At 33.7% G+C, this 18516-nt stretch overlaps 1 protein-coding gene across 1 annotated transcript; it reads right to left on the bottom strand.

Moving 5' to 3' along the window:
• Positions 1–13077: 13077 nt before the first annotated feature.
• LOC308501848 (natural killer cells antigen CD94-like) lies at positions 13078–17198 on the bottom strand (the record flags this gene model as incomplete). Its single annotated transcript, XM_081058940.1, has 3 exons — positions 13078–13185; positions 14063–14214; positions 17153–17198. The coding sequence occupies 3 exons, from the start codon at positions 17196–17198 to the stop codon at positions 13078–13080; spliced, it is 306 nt and encodes a 101-aa protein (XP_080915066.1).
• Positions 17199–18516: the final 1318 nt, after the last annotated feature.

Below are 18516 nucleotides of genomic sequence, written 5' to 3'. Positions count from 1 at the left end.
GATCACCTCACACCTGTTAGAATGGCTATTATCAACAAGACAAATAATTACAAAAGTTGGAGAGGTTGTGGAGGAAATGGAACCCTCATACACTGCTGGTGGGAATGTAAATTGGTATAGCCACTGCTGAAAATATTATGAAGGTTCCTCAGAAAAATAAGAATAGAATTACCATATGACCCAGAAATCCATCTTCTCGGCTTCTGGGTATCTACCCCAAAGATCTGAAAACATTTTCCATAAGGGTACATGCACCCCTATGTTCACTGCAGTATTATGCACAGTAGCTAAGACATGGAAACAACCAAAGTGTCCTTCAATGAATGATTGTTAATATATACAAAATGTAACATTACTTAGCCATAAGAAAAGATGAAATACATACTGCCATTTGCAACACTTTGGATGGATCTTGAGATTATCATGGTAAGCAAAATAAATCAGACAGAAAAACTCAAGAACCATATGATTTCACTCATATGTGGGATATAAACCTGAAATCAACAAAAGAACAAGACAAACAAACAAACAAAAGAATCATAGACACAGACAACAGTTTGGTGGTTACCAGAGGGTAAGGGGGCATGCAGGTGAGGTAGAAGAATGCAAAGGAGATCATATATATGGTGATGAAAGTAAATTTGATTTTGGATGGTGAGCACACAACATAATATATAGGTGATGTATTATAGAATTGTACACTTGAAACGTATATAACTTTATTAATTAATGTTACCCTAAACAATCAACTAAAAGATAAATGAATTGCAGAAATCTCTGTACTATATTCTGTATTATGGAATAAATAGAAGGAAAATTATAGAGCTATAAATGTATGAGTTGTGAACAATCATGGGAGGGTAATTAGGATTAACTGAAATATTTATTATAATTTATTTTTTTTATTTTTTACTTAAACATAAGTATTCATACAGGAAAAATATGTCATTTCAGACTATATTACCCTTATTAATTAAATAAATAATGGACATCAGTATAATTTAAATCTTACATTAGAGAACAATGATATGAAATATCCTAGGATTACTAGTTAAACTTGTATTAGTGTGTGTAATGGTCCATCAAGTTTCTGTGTAAAGAAAACAAGAAACTGTATTTCATCCTCTCCAAACATTAGGTTTTTCCAAAGTATGGAACCTACCTTCCTGGGGTTCTGTGGCTCCTGGTGATGATGTTGGCCGAATACTTTGTTTAGGAAATTCTATAGAAACTGATTAGAAATTACTTAATTATATACAGGCTATGTGATAACAAATTATTACACATTAGTAGAATGAATCATTATTATTAAATGGTTTTGATCTTTATATAAAATAACCTAGAAAAACTTACAATTTTTCAACAATATTCTCAAAGCAGCCATCAACACAAGGCACATTACTGCTAAGAACCCACAAATCAACCTCCATTGAGTGGTCTGGAAAGCTGTAGAGAAAGAGAGGTAGGGTGATGACTTAAAGAACAAATCCAGGAGCTGAAGTTCTTAAAAGCAGAAATCTGGAGGAGAGAATTTAAAAAGGTCTTTGATTTGACAACCCAATCATCTAGCCAAGGCAACACTGGAAAATGAAGACATCCCAATCAGAAGTCCACCCAACACCAAAATTTTTATGACATACACTTAATTTTATGACTCGGGCCAACATACCTGCCATGAGAAATGTTCCAGTGTCAATACCAGTAAGACACGATGTGTGATTGTTCCAGAAGCACGTTGTTGAATCACGGAATTCAGCTGGAGGCTAGCAATCTGAACGTTGTGTGTGTAGAAATTTAAAAGAAAAAGGAAAAGAAAAATTGTGTATTTAAGCAGTGTTCTTTAAACATGCATTGGTGAGACATGATGTATAGTATGAACAAGAAGCAGAAAAATCTCTAGCTTCTGAAATGTTCTGGAAACCACAGCACAGGAAATTCTCAGTGCACATGTGCAATGTGCATTCTTCTTTGACTATCAGAACACAAGGTGAGAGGAAAAAAATTTTAATATTTAAACACCAACTTTTAAAAATATTTGGAAAATAGGAAAAGATAGGTAAATCAAAAGTAAATTAGCTTAGTATGATAAAGTTCCACAAAGTATTTTCCTTTTTTAATGATCAGAGACATTTACAATGTATCTTGTGCAAAACATGGATTAAAGCACTTGGCATACAGAAGCTCATTAATTTCTGAGAATGGCTTGATAATAAAGATACATAAATATACTCATTTTAATGATGAGAAAACTAAGGAAGAACTACACACTTAACTAACATCTAAAGTCACTAATTTTGAAATCCAGGCAGTCTCTCTCCACTGCACATATGCCATACATTTCAAATCACACCTATTCCTCTGTGTGTCACAGTGTTTTCTGATTTTCATTTCTTTTCTTCAGCAGAGAGCAGATAGATGGTAGTTCTATCTTTCATGCTGTGCTTCTGACACTCCCTCATTAACCAGCTATGAAAGGCAAAGATAAAAAAAAAATATTAGAAGCAGAGTGACTTCTCATTACTCTTCCATGAATACACACACACACACACACACACACACACACACACACACACACACACACACACCCCTATGCTCTACAACTGCCTCAGCTGGTCCAGCCCCACCCTTCAATGCCTCTGTTCTCTCCAGGTTCTGTCCCCTGAAATCTTTTGAACATAACTGCAGCTGCTCTGTTGTACTTATTTGTATAACATTTTAAGTATTACATGATTTACTGTGTTTTCTCACTCAGATGGTATACTGATAGTTGAATTTACAAGGTTTTGTCTTTAGAAGAATACCTTACCAGGGGAAATTTAAATGTGGGACAGATGGGTAGAATAAGAACCTTGAGAGTAGGGACTTTGATTTATGATTAAGTATCTGGAAATACAATCCACCATTCACCCCATATAAAGCAGACTTCCTAAATTTTTTGTTGTCTATATTATTTATCTTTAAGTAATACAATATTGTCATAGATGGAACTTTTTATAAAAGATGGGCTTTTCAGCAACAAAAAAAGAACAAAAAGAAAAAGATAAAACAAGGACTGTGATATGATATATAAGTTTGCCTAAAGTTAAAAGTTTCCATCCTTTTAATTTGCATTGTGTGAATAAAGGTGCTTTCACTGAATCACCCAAATGGATAAGATTTAAATCCTTACTTGATAATGCAAATATGAAAATTCTTCATTCATAGTTTATGCAAATCCAGGTTGAGAGAGGTAATGTATAACTAATCCTTTGCCCATTTAAAGTGTATTCTTTAACAGTTTTAATGTTGGACTCAGATGAACATTTTTATCAGCCTTCTCTGTAAAAGTATAACGAAGTTGGACTAGCAAAGACTGCCTAATTTTACTCATTTTGCCCATGTCACATTGCTTTAACTAAATAGAAGTTAAAGATTTTGCTTTCAGCTTTAGTTTTGAAATGATACAATTTTGTGACAGAATACATCATAGGGGCTATTACTCCACTTCCAATACTAACAGGACCACCTCCTTTTGGAAGTTCCTCTAAGTTCAGAACCATATTTGATGAGACTTAAATCAGCTGTTGCCTTTTGTTTTTCATCTTCGTTCACTGATTCAGTAGTAAATTCCACCGAAGATACTTCCCTTTCAAAAACTCTACTCTTAGGGCACAAAGAAGATAAAGAACACACAAATGTACATGCTTACACGTAAGATTATATATATACAACCCCTCCCTTTAATTCTTTCTGAACTGCCACCTGTGGTTGGTTGTTTGATTCCTTTTTGTGAATAGGCAGTTGAATTGTTTTTGCGCCACTGTGACTGTCACTTATATCTACTTGGAGCAATACTTGTTATTGCCCCACTCCCATCCCTTAGGATGTTTGGCGAACTCTAGCCAATCACTATCTGCAACTTTGTATTTGCAGAATTTTTCTCCTACAGCACCTGAATGTCTTGCTGCTCTCAAACAAGGCAGTTGTCACCTCAATGGGCCACAACAAACAAATATCAGGAGACAGCGTATTCCAGCAACCTTGGCCCTACCAGAAGGCAAGTTTGAACATTGGGGTTTGTCTCATTTCCAGAATCAGTCAACAGTGGTAAGCACCAGTCTCTTCTCCTAGTAGCTACATTCTGACACAACCTTTATTGTGTTCCTCTTCCCTTTCCAACCTTTATTCCATGCACATCCAAATAAACTTTACACTCAAACCTGTTCTCAGGGTCTGCTGCAGAAACAACCAAGTCCAAAATGCCACTGAAATGTTCAGATTGACTTATGTGTTTTTGCTTTTTAAAAAGTTAGGCTTCCTTCCAGAAGATGCACCTCTATTTGCAGGATGTCCTCTCCCCTAGTGGCCACTGTAGACAACCATCATTTATTCAAAGCAACTGTTGACTCCAATAATACAAGAACATCCAACCCTGAACAAAGGACTGAAAAAAAGAAACGAATGTCCACTTAAGCTGTAAACAATGAGGTCTTTTCTCTACCAGCAATTTCTAACTAAAATGTCGTATAACACAATAATAGTATACATAGCCATAGGCCCAAAGGAGAAATTCATTTTGATATCACTGCTTTGAAAATGCACTCATTCTCTGAGTGGAAAGAAAATTGCTAACATCAGACTGCAAATTATCCTCCTATTAAGGAAGAGGGAGTGTTCCCTGAGGAAGAAAAACAAGGGATTCTGACTTGATAGAGTCTCCTGTAAACATGTTAATGACAGACTTACTGCGAAAAACTAGTAGATTTGGCTGCTTAAAATCTCTACCTATGGAATGCTTTGGGCAAGGTGTATTAGATTGCCTAACATTGTTTATTGCCACAACAAGACAAAAGCTAGGACTAGAATATAAGGATTTATGGAGCATGGCATTTGGAAAGTATCACATAAACTATATAAAAATTTCAGTATAAAATGAAGATATGTCATGACCAAAGCACCTCCTTTTGTTTATTCTATGCAATCACAACCGTCAGTTAAATACCTCATATGTCAATCTGTAAGTCTGGACAAGTGGCCATAAAGTGTATGCTAAGGATATAAATATCCCAGGTCCTTTTGCCTCTTTAATATGCAGGGACTCTTTGAGGATGCATGCTTTGAAAAAAGAAATGGGTGAATTGGGTTTTCCATTCCTAAAACTATGAAGAACTTCCCTGACATGACAAAAAGGAGAATAAACTAATGATGTAACGGTGGAGGAGGGTAGGAAGATAAAAAAAGAGAGGTCGGAGTGGCCAGACTGAGTGCATCTGATAGGAAGGAAACATGCTCTGAGAGGAGAGAACACATTGGGGGACACTCATGTACACTGGAATCAGCAGACTCCTTCATCAACATCTTAAAACATTATGGGAAGTGAGTAAACATCTGACGACAACTCTATTCTTCTTACCATTATCAGGAGATAATTTCCCTTTTGAAGAGATAACATCCATCAAATTTAATACCATTAGACACCCTAGTTTCCTGCAACATCTAATAATTTTTGTAATCCCTCAGCAATATAAAAAAAAGAAAAATTAATTAAACGCCAAGATGCAACTCTAATCGTCAGGTAGAAAAGAATATTTCTGAACCTTTGTTTGGTCAGACAAATTAACTCCAAGATTCATCCTTGGCTACAAATTAATAAAACACCTCGTTATACTTTTACAGAGAAGGCTGATAAAAAGTGTGAAGAACAGAATGCAAAGCAGTTGTACCTTAGAGAGAGACCAAGTGAGAACAAGTAGCAAAAATAATTGTTCATTTTCATAAGTCCCTTTGTATTTTGGTTTTTTAATATATATATATGCTTTGCATTGGAAAAAAGAAAAAAAAGAGACAATTGAGAGAAAAACTCCATAAAGCATAATAATTTGGCTTTCATAATCATATTGTCCTTATACTTTAAGGAATAAATTAAGGGGTTTCTTTATTCTACATTGGCCCGTTGTATGGCCCAAAGTGAAGTCAAGTCCTATGTGCCCCAGTTGTGTTTTTCAGTGCTTGAAATATACAAGTAGATGCAAAATAAGAATATCAATTTAAGTTTCTTAAGATATCTGTGGAACAATATCATAAAAGTGAGTTTTACAAAGCATGACCCATGATATTTAGGAAAAGTATTTTCTGGGTTAATCAGGAAAAAGGAACAAGAGAGAAAGCATAAGCATAAACACCCAAGAGAAAAAGTACACAGTGCTGAACAAAAGTGACCAGGACATAGACTTATGATTGTCTTGGGAAAATGTTGAAACAATCTTTATGTGAACCCTAGTTTCAAAGCAAGAGGTTCAAATTAAGTTTAACGAAATTAAAAAACAATCAGAAAAAATTAAAAAAAATATTTTTATTTAAAGTAGAGACAAATTTAATCGTCACCAATATAAATGGCTTAAAATTTATTTCCATAACATTTATTAAAATGAGATAAAATACACATTGATATATTTCACTGTCTACAAGAGGTAAGAAATGAGCATGGTTTTTTAAATGTAATAACTTCCTATTTTTAGTCATTCGAGATTTGAATTTTTCTAAGAAAACATTTAAACAGGCTGTTTCTTAAATATACAATGGTTTTGATTTCATAAGATTTCCCATTCTCTGCACTCTACAGGATGATAAAATAGAGATGATGATGATGATGATGATGATGATGATGATGGTGGTGTGTGTGTGTGTGTGTGTGTGTGTGCGTGTACCAAGTGTACAAGGAACAGAACTCAAATTTGTATGAGCACAGGAACACTTTCATTCCGTGAGCATGCTGCGATATCAGGATAAAGGTAAATTATTGTTTCCTTTGTTTTCTTGTCTCAAATGTCATCCCTGAGATCTTATTTTTAGTACAAGTCTATGAAATGTGAATTTCTTAGTCAGACCTCAGCTTGAACTCAAAAAGAGCGAAAGAATGAGTAGAACTAGGAGACACTTAACAAATAAGTGTTGAAAGCAGAGCCGTCCTCCCAGAACCAGGGGCTGTGTCTGACCCTGTACACAGGTGGTGCAGAGTTCTGAAGCCCTGATGAGAAGAGTCAAACACAGGAGATGAACCCCTTTCCTCGCAACTCTGATGACACAAGATTCGTATATTCTGCCTGTGCAGCCCTGGACACCTTGAATTTTGTATAAAGCAAATTGCATTAATTTAGCCTGAACCATTTAGTCATGCTCAAAAATTACTTTCTTATACAATAAAAGAATAATCATATGACTCATTTCTCTCCCTCTCTCTCCCTCCCTCTCTCTCTCTCTCTCTCTCCCCACATTCAGCTATGCAGTATAAAATCACCACCAAATTGCACTCAGCAGAGGTCGGTCAGAACTTAAAGTTTAAGCAACAGTTTCTTCCTCAGTAATTAGAGAGCCCAATCCACGGCAACTGAATTTAATGAAACTGTGAATAAAACACTGGGTGTCTCCTAGAGTTTGTATAGTCCGTCAGCTCAGGTTTTGAATGCAGCGGTAGCAAGATTTTCTTTTTGAAAAGGATGGACTCATTTCTATTTTCATACCTCTAATATAGTTCCACATGTTATTTCAGAGACATGAAAAGAGCCACATTAGTTTAAATCAAGTGATAGTGATGACGGAAAAATTAGTATAATTTAAAGCACTTTAATTTGTTGTTGAATGAATTGATGGATAAGATGAAATTTTACTCACTATTGAAGCCAAGTGTTAGAATTATAATCGCCTGTTTTATCTTTTTACCTAAATTACAAAACACAAAACTCATGTTTATTTAAATAATACATCATATAGTAAGAATCTTAAATATATATACTTTATCATGACTTAGATCATTTGATTTTCACACACAGTTGGTTATATCTTTGTATTTAATAATGACCAATTTTTTATGTATTGTAAATTTTTGTAAGAGTTTAATAACTTTTTCCAAAAAACCTGGATTTTATGCTACTCATACAATTTGTTAAGGCACCTAATGTCAGTTTTATAATAAGTATTAAAGGTACAAGTAATAACCAGATAATATGTTCACAAGTCCACTTACTGTCTAACAATCAAATTAAAAGTTTTCAGTTTAATTATGAAGTATTTTCAATTTCTCCCAAAGGAACATGTATATACTTGGTTTGAGAAAATATTGATGTAGTGCTACTCTCTAACTGAAATAAATTGGCAGTCTAACAATCACAGAGACTCCACACTCTATCAAAATTTTTGCATCTTTGATGTAAGACTTGCATCTGTCCTCAATCTACTCTGAAACAAGTCACATTCACAGAAGAGGGAGAGACAACTTCAGAAAGAAATGAAGAAAGGATTCACATTAAAATTGAAGTTTTAACAAGATCGTATAAGGTAAAAAGGACTTGTAAATAGAAAACTGAGGTTACTATAGAGTTACAATTGGATAACAGACCTGTCTCATATCAAATCTTACTTAAGACAGAAATACCTCAATAAATATATTCTCTCTTCTCACATATTTGAATAAAACATAACATGTATTAAAAAATAATAAAATATAAAATTTGATAAGCATTAGATCCAACACCCATGCAACTACCACCACTGTCAAGATACAAAATTCCAGGATCACCAAGATCTGTCCTCATTTAAATTTCCAGTTAACATCCTCTTTCTCCTTACATATATTACCAATACCGAGACCTCTAACATTATCTTGACATCTAATGTGTACTATTTGTTAGTTTTGGCTATTTTTCAAATTAATGTAATAACAAGAACAATGTAATACAAATTCTTTTGTGTCTAACTTATTCTCCTCAAGTTCTTGTGATAGTCATCCAAGAACACCTCTCCACCTTACTGATGATGACTAGGCTAGATGTAAATTACTGTGGTTGTTGGATAAGACACATGATTGATTTAAATTAGTTGGGGGTCAATTTGGATACAAATGTAGGGTCAACTTTACTGAAAACAAAGAGATCATAATGATTATTACAAAATAAAATTTTATGCATGGAATTGCTAGGAGGATGAACTTTGGCAAATTGCTGACTTCTTTCAATAATATTTTGGTTGTTTTTGTTTTGTTTCCTTTTTTCCTTAGGTCTTTGTGAATGTGTCTCCCACTAAGTCTAAAAATTAGCAGGTTAAAATAATAAACATGCATTATATGACACAATTTCTGAGGATAAGGAATCCTTGTGCAATTTAGGAAGAAGGATGTGACTCAGATGCTCTCATGAGGTTGCTTTCAAAATAATGGCTGGGGCAATGTAGTCATCTGAAAGCTTGACTAGGGCGGGAAAGTAATTTTCCAAGAGAGGCTCCCTACGTAGCTATTGGAAATTGACTTGATTTTATTGCTTGTTGTTCGTAAGAGGCTTTAGTTCCTTGTCAAGTGGTCATTTCATCAGTGCCGTTCATGGGAGGATAGTTGTCTTCCCCAGATCAAGAGACCCAAAGGGAGTAATGAGGGAAAAACCACACTGTTTTTTATAAACTAGACTCAGAGGTGGCATGCTATCATTTCCACTGTATTCCACTGGTCACACAGATCAACCCTGATACAATGTGGAAGGAAATCATGCATAGATGTGTGCACCAGAAGGAGAGGATTATGGGGGAAATCTTGCAGATGTGTCATAACACCTACTTTATGGATTTTTACCTCTTGCAGTGAACACAGCCTGATTAAATAAGACCTAAGTACTTTAGTACTGTAACATTTATAAGTACGATTACAACATTTATGATGTTGTAAATGTTGGATAAACAAAGTGACAAGTAGGGTTGGATAAACAAAGTGAAGAGTAGGGTTGGTGCCTCCATAGTCTCATTTTACATAGTTTGACAGAGGGTAGTGAACTATGGCCTGTGGACCAATTTGTCTCACCATCTCTTTGGTAAAAAAGTTTCCTTTGCAAGAAAGCCAAACAATAGTTTACATGTGTTCTGTGTTTTAAATTGCACTACAATAGCCTAGCTGAGTAGTTTCAAAGAGATTGGCCCACAAAGTTAAAAACATTTACTAGCCAGTTAGAGTGTTTTTCGACCCATGCACTAGGATGTAAAACGAAAACATTCCAAAGGTCCAAAATTGTGTATATGAAAAAGGGGGAACATGTGCCAAATATTTGAAGGGATATTTAATTTAAAGAAATCATAAGTCTCCCAGGAGCACACTCATATAAAGCTTTTAATAATGGCAAATAATATGATACAGCAGGAGAAAGAAAATTCAGACAAGAAGATGGGGACCAATAAACTTCCAGGACAATCTCCCCAATGATCTTTTTATTTGTACAGAGACCTCATTCTTCTCTGGATGAGACTGCTGATATTCGTGTGATAAAACTTGGTTTTAGGAGAGCGGAGACAGAAGTTTCCTGAGAGTCTTGTCACATAGTAGAGACAGGGTATTTAACCGATTACCTCAACTGTAAATTATCAAGAAACAACTTGGAGTTAGGTTTCACTTGAGACTTACCAACTTTAAAAGAAAAAAAAAACTTACCAGAAATAATTAGTTACTTAGTTAGTTAGTTAATTAGTTAGTTACTTAGTTTTATTGTCCTTATTGGTCATGAGCAAAAAACTATGTTCAAGCATCTCTGGAGATAAGCAAAGAAAAAACAGAGACTTGGCTCTGGACACCTCATAAAATATGATGTGAAAAGTGATAATTTGAACCTATGATTGGGTGTGGTTAAATGAAAAGAGTTGAGAATCATCCTGAAAAAATATGAAAATGGACCACCCTTGGTTCATTACAGAGAAAACTCTCCTAAGCAGGTATAAAACAAACAATAAACAAAAAACAGAGATGAAATTGCCTCATGGGAGGAAGACAGGGAGATGGGATAGTTGGGACAAGACTATTCATTTTCATTATGAGCTTACCTATACTGTGTTTCAATTTATAATTAAAATATATTATTGTGAAATCACATGGACAATAAAGGCAAAACGTGAAATATCCAATAAGTACAATGCATGTTTTCTTAGACCAACTTAAAAACATTTGAAAGATGTTATATCCCATCCATAATTTTTTGCAATACAACTTCAGTGTATTTTCCTAAGTCAAACTTCATACAAGAATGTGAAGAATTCAACTTGTAATTTTGTTATATTTATACTTGAGAAATAAAATATAAGGGGTCTTTTCTTCTTCCTCATTTTTATATATTAAATATTAATTCGATTTTTAATTATTATGATTTAACTGAAATCGTGATTTTAAAATCTAGAAAGCAAACACAGATGTCAATATAAATTTTGTAAGATATCTGAACAATAGTTAAAAAAAAAGAGAATAGGCATGTGAAATCTGTGAGGTCAGGAAAATCCCATCCAGGTCATAGGCATCAGGACTCTGTGTTCCCAGTCCTGTGAAACACTCAGAAACCCTTCAATAAAATGGGTTGCTCCCTCTCCCACAAAAAGGGGAGTTGTTCATACTTTACACATAACTTTTAGGAAGAAGTTCTTGAGATTAAGTAGTGATTAAGATTTTCAATGCACATGTAGGTGACTCTTTTACTGATGGGTAAGCATAAGGTGAGAAACATCTGTGGAGTAAAGAAACAGCTATTGTAAATTTATGTGATCAGGGCTTGTGTCACTTCGCTTTTTCAAATCTCAAAGCCATCACACAGGAACCACATATTTAGCCAAAGACTTATGGTTGTTCTACAGAACTCAGGAATTCAAGAGATGACACACAAATGTGTTCATCTGTGAGGCTGAATGATACACACGAGGGAAGTGTCCTATGGCACTTTTAGCTCTAAATTAAAACATATAGATGAATAAATATCCAGAAAGAACTAACTTTCAGAAAAGTGAGGTAGAGATGATCCTTTATAACATAGACAGGACTGAAATGTTTTTGATATGTATTTTATTATGTAAATTTTTAAATCTCTGCAGGGAAAATTTATAACTATGTATATGGAAGAATATATTGCACGCAATATTGAACATATGCATTAAATCAAAATATTCATAAAATTATTTATCTTGATGCTTTATAATTTTACCTGTAGGTGCACAATTTCATCAACCTTAAAACATGGGGTATCAAAATACACGAAATAATTGTATTATAAGAAAGAATTTGAAACATTTCACACAGCTTAGAAGTAGATAATAATAATATGAGGTAAACTTACCATTCTTAGTAATACTGGATCTTGTTACCCTCCCCTTCTGCCCTAAGAAACACCTAAATAAGCTGCTTCTTGCAGATATAACGATTTTTTTCCCCACAGGGTTCACCCAGAACTTTCCTGCTTCTGAAATACGTTACACATTTCTGTGTATTCATAGTTTGAGAGAATGAAAATCTGTAATGAAAAATAAAATACTAACATATGATAAAAGGAAAAGAGAATGTTCAGAGATGGTGTTTTTATTAAATGACAGAAATTTTTCAAGCATTTGAATAAGATAGTACCATACTGAGTGAGCCATTGCAACTTTTTCATTCAATATCCACAGTTTTAATGATATTACAATATTATAAAATTGATGTATTTAGCCTCAACAATCAATAGCATTTAGGTCAGGGTTTTTTTTTTTTCTTGCCATTGTTATTAATGGTTTTACTATATAATAAACTTTGCCTCTATTTTATTTAAAGATGTACTGACTAATGTAGCCTAGGAAAAGAAATCAGAGCATAACATTTGTCATTGTATGATGCTGCAAATACCATGTTTATAAATGAACATGAGATTCAAAGATTACAGATATGCAAAAGCCCAGCATATTTGAAACATTAGGATACTGAGACTATTGGGTTCCCCTAAGATAAAGAATATAACCACTATCCTGTTTTCCCGGGACAGCTTCTGTATGAGTGAGCATCGGTACATGCACAACACATCCGAGTTCGTGTGCCATGAAAGAAAGAAAAAGTCAATAGCTCTTTTATGGTCACAACTACAGTAACTTCATGTCACTTGAGCACAAAATCAGATGATCTAGGTGGGGCTTAAATTGGTATGCTATTGTATTTATTCTCTTTTCTGTATTCTCATGCCTTAGACAGATTATTTTAGCTACAGTGTTCCTGGATGTTATATTCTCTACTGAGATCTACAGAAAAACTCATAAAGAATAGCAAAGGCTGGGACTGCCAGAAACTTACAGATTTTGTGACAGAGCAGAGCCATCCTCCCACAACCAGGCACCATGTTCTTCACTATAAAGCAGTCCAATCCAGTACAAATACATAAGGGAGTTTGTGAAATTCTGATGGGAAAGAGAGACAAAACATCTTAAACTAATTTGAATCTACTCTGGGAATACTGTATTTTCAAGAAAGTCAATGTCCAGCATCAGATCCAGACTTCAAATCACTTGAACTTAAATTCTTTTTTATGTCCAGTTTAGGAGGTATAATTACATGTCTCATATTTTCTCACTATAAGGCCCTTTCATTTATAAGAAAAAGTATCACAAAATCTCATTCTTGAAGGAATAAAAAATATTCTAAAGGGTTAAATTTTCATAGAACAATATCTTCACAGATATCAACAATCGAATTTAAACCTAATTTATCAGTATATTATCAGATAAAATTCTGATAGACCTACTCAACCTACACTCAACACAGTTTCTTTATGCAGCTGAAGAAACATTTCCCTTTTTCTTAAGCAATGGGTAATTATTATGATTATGCTCTCCATATTCATTGCACATTATATCCATGAATGATGATAAAAGCTATACAATTACCAAAGAGATTACAAATTCAATTAAAGATCGAAACATTTAAAAAGTTCTTTGGTCATTTGAATAAAAATACTGACCTATTATTTCTTCTTTGATTTCTCTGAAATGTCTCTTGAACTTTATCTGGCATCTTGATATTTTTAATATTTATAATACGTAAAATATTTTATATATTTTATAATACATATTTTATAAATATTTTCTACTATGAAATATAATATATTAAATATTTATAACATAAATATTTGAAAAATTTTATGTAGGTTTTATAATGAGTGTTTTAAGGGATATAACCATCCAGTTATGATCTGAGTAGAGGTTTCAAAGTATTCATGTTACTTAGTATATTTTTCCTAGCTCAAAGAAAGTGCAAAAACCACAATTAAATACATACCAATTCATCTTTGTTTTGCAAATGAAGCAGACTGGAATTCTGAGAAGCACAGAAATCCCTGCTTTCTGCCCAAGTTTTTACTTCATTAGAAATGAAGTAACAGTTGCATTGGTACCCAATCCACTTTTCTTGACAAAAACAGCAACCAGAACCTGAAAGAAAAAATAAAACATGAGTGATAACATTGGAGATTCAATTTTTTTTATTAGATGTATTGAGGTGACATTGGTTAGTAAAATTACATAGCTCTAAGTATATAATCCTGTAATACATCATCCGTATATTGCATTGTGTTCACCACCAGTGTCAGTTCTCCTTCCATTACCATATATTTGTCCCCTTTACGCTCTTCTATTGTCCCCTCCCCGCTTACCCTCAGGTAACCACTAAACCATTGTCTGTATCTATGAGTTTTTGCTTGTTTGTTTGTCTTGTTTGTTGCTTTAAATTTTATATCTCACATATGAGTGAATCATATGGTTCTTGAATTTTTCTGTCTGACTTATTTTGATTGCCATGATAATCTCAAGATTCATCCACTGCGAGATTCAATTTTTTAAATGTTATTTACTCATTCTAAAATCATTTGTTATTGTTTCTACAAATATTCTTTGGGAATGTACTACATATACCAAAGTTCAAGGATATTTATGTGACTGAGTTAGAGATGACTCTTTTATTTGTGGAGGGTATATATAACTTCCAATCATTTATTAATTATATTTCATGTTAATTAGGGTAATTATACACAAGACATTCATTATGTTAAAACATCCCCTAAAAGAGTATAGGATGGGGGATGGTTAGAAGAATCTTAATTTAAAAGAAGTAACCCAAAGTTGAGCCCTGCTGTGTAACTAGAGTAAATTAGAGGAAAGAGATATTTAAAGAAGGCAAGCATTGTAGCATATTTCTTGAGTCAGAAAAAAGTATGGTACCTTGGGAGAAATTTGATATATATTTTGAATATTTTATTTTCAAAATGAACATAAATAAAACAATTAATTTGAAGACCAGTCATATAGTTTACCAGTGATTTAGCCTTGAACATATACTGGTCTCAGTGATTGCTACTCAAATCATTGCCAAATGAATGTTGTTGAAGTTGTAGAGAGTGATGGTTACCAGTGGCTGAGAGGTGGAGGAAATGAAGACGTTTTGGCCAAAGGGTACAAACTTTCACGCAGAAAATCAATAAGTTCTGAGGATCTACTGTACAACATGGGGTTAGAGTTAACAATACTGTGGTATTTACTTGTAAGTTACTAAATAACAGATGTTAAATCTTCTCACAACATAAAAGAAATAGTCATTATTTGACATGATGGAGGTATTGGGTAGTGCTACCTTGGTAATCATATTGCAATATATAAATACGTCAAATGAACACAGTATATACCTTAAACTTGCACTAGTGTTATACATCAATTATATCTCAATGTAGCTGGGAAAACACTAAGAGAACCACAGATATAAGTAAATTCTCTAGGCTCAGAGAAGATGGTAAGACAACTTGCAGAACATTTAAAACAAATACATTTTAAAAAATTGGACCTTGTCCTGTCTTCCACTGGATAAATGAGGTCAGAACTGAACTGCAGAAATCTCTTAAAAATGGGCAGAGGACATGAATAGACACTTCTCCCAAGAAAATATACAGCAAACAAAAAATGCTAAACCTCACTAGCTATTAAGGAAATGCAAATCAAAACCACAACAAGAAACCACCTCACACCTGTTAGAATGGCTATTATCAACAAGACAAGTAATTGCAAGAGTTGGAGAGGTGGTGGAGAAAAAGGAATCCTCATTCACTGCTGGTGGGAATATAAACTGGTACAGCTCATATAGAAAACAGTACAGAGGTTCCTCAAAATATTAATAATAAAATTACCATATGATCCAGCAGTTCCTCTTCTGGGCTTTTGGGTATCTATCTACCCAAAACACTTAACCGTAAAGATATGTGTACCTCTATGTTCATTGCAGCTTTATTCATGATGGCTAAGACATGAAAACAACCGAAGTGTCCTTCGATATATAATTGGATAAAGAAGATGTGGTACATATATAAAATGGAATGTTAATCATAAGAAAAGATGAAATACAGCCATTTGCGACAACATGAATAGATCATGCCAAGCAAAATAAGTCAGGCAGAAAAAGTCAAGAACCATATGACTTCATTCACATGTGGCATATAAAACTGAAAGCAAGAAAGAAACAAGACTAACAAAGCATCAAAAACTCATAGACACAGACAACACTTTGGTAGTTGCCATAGCGTAAGGAGGTGGGGATGAGGTTGAAGAGGGTAAAGGGTATTAAATATATGGTGATGAAAGTTAATTTGACTTTTTGTAGTGAACACAATGCAATATATAGATGATATATTACAAAATTGTATATTTGAATCCTATATAATTTTATTAACTAATGTCACCAAAAAATTTAATTAAAAAATTAACTAATTGCAGAAATCTCTGCACTATACTCTGAATTATGGAATAAATAGAAGCAAAATTATAGAGATATAAAATATTAGTTATGAACAATCATGGGAGGGTGACTAGGATTAGCTGAAATAATTATTATAATTTATTTTTCATGTGTTACTTAAACATAGTACTCATATAGGAAAAATATGTCAATTCAGGCTATATACACTAAATAAATAAATAAATAAATAAATAAATAAATAAATAAATAAAGCTCATCAATGTAGTTTAATTCTTACATTGGAGAAGAATAAAATGCAACTATCCACAATTAGTAGTTAAACTTGCATTACTATGTGTTGTGGTCCATCAAGTTTCTGTGTGAAGAAAGCAAGTAATTGTCTATTTCATCCTCTACGAACATTAAGTTTTCCCAAGGTATGGAACCTACCTTCCTGGGGTTCTGTGGTTCCTACTGGTGATGATGTTGGCCGAAAACTTTGTTGAGGAAATGCTGTAGGAAATGATTAGAAATTAAATATATACAGACTATGGATAAACAAATTATTACACATTGTAAATTGAAACCTTTATTTTTAACTGTGTTCATTACAGTTTTAATTTTAATATAGACTTGCTTACAAAAACTTACAATTTCTCAACAATATTCCCAAAGCAGCCATCAACATAAGGCACATTGCTGCGAAGAGCCCACAAATCAACCTCCATGGAGTGGTCTGAAAAGCTGTAGAGAAAGAGAGGTAGGGTGATGACTTAAAGAACAAACCCAGGAGCTGAAGGTGTAAAAGCAGAACCCAGGCAGGACGAATCCAAAAAGTTCTTTGATTTGACAACCCAATCATCTTGCCAGTGCAATTTTGGATAATGAAGACATTGCATTCAGAAGTGCATCCATCACCAAAATTTTTATGACATACATTTAATTTTATGACTTTGGCCAACATACCTGCCATGAGCAATTTGTTCCAGTGTTGATATGGCTAAAACATGCGCTTGTTCAAGAAACACGTTATTGGATCACAGAATTCAGCTGGAGTCTAGGAATCTGTACATTGTACATGTAGAAATTTAAAAGAAAAAATGTATATTCAAGCTGTGTTCTTCAATCATACATTGTTGAGACACGATATATAATATGAACGAGAAGCAGTAAACTCACTAGCTTCTAAAATGTTCCGGAACCACAACACAGGAAATTCTCAGTGCACATATGTAGGCGAATTCTTTGACTATCAGAGAAGAGGGTGAGAGAAAGTTTGTTTTTCTTTTGATGTTCAAATATCTGTCATCTTTAAAAAGTATTTGAAATAGAGAACAAAAGCTATGCAAACCTAACAGAAATTTACTTAGTATAATAAAGTTCCACAAAGTATTTTCCTCTTTTAATAATGAGAAACATTTACAATTTACCTTGTACAAAACACAGATTAAAGCACTTGGTGTATATTAGCTCACTTATTTCTGAGAATGACTTAACAATAAAGATACATAAATACATTCATTTTAATGATGAGAAAACTATGGCAGAACTGCACATTTAACTAAAGTCACTAACTTTGAAACCCAGGCAGTCTTTCTGTAGAGCACACATGCAGTACATTCAAATCATACCTATTCTTCTCTGTGTCACTGTGTTTTTATAATTTTCTTTTTTTTTTTTAAGCAGAGAGAAGTTGGTATTTCCATCTCTCATTCTGTGCTTCTTATCCCTGCCTCATTAACCAGCTATTATGGAAGGCAAATATCAAAAAGGTAGAACCAGAGTGACTCCCCATTACTGTTCCATGAACACACACACACACACACACACACACACACACACACACATACACACACACCTGTGCTCTACTACTGCCTCAGCTGGTCTAGGCCCACTCTTCAGTGCCTCTGTTCTCTCCAGGTTCTGTTCCGTGAAATCTTTTGAACAAGACTGCTGTTGTTCTATTGTAATTATTTGTATAATATTTTAAGTATTATACAATTTACTTTGTTTTC

Source organism: Rhinolophus hipposideros (genome assembly GCF_964194185.1).
Source record: "Rhinolophus hipposideros genome assembly, chromosome: 9".
In the NCBI taxonomy this organism is placed as follows: domain Eukaryota; kingdom Metazoa; phylum Chordata; class Mammalia; order Chiroptera; family Rhinolophidae; genus Rhinolophus; species Rhinolophus hipposideros.
This window is presented reverse-complemented; position numbering and strand designations above follow the sequence as displayed.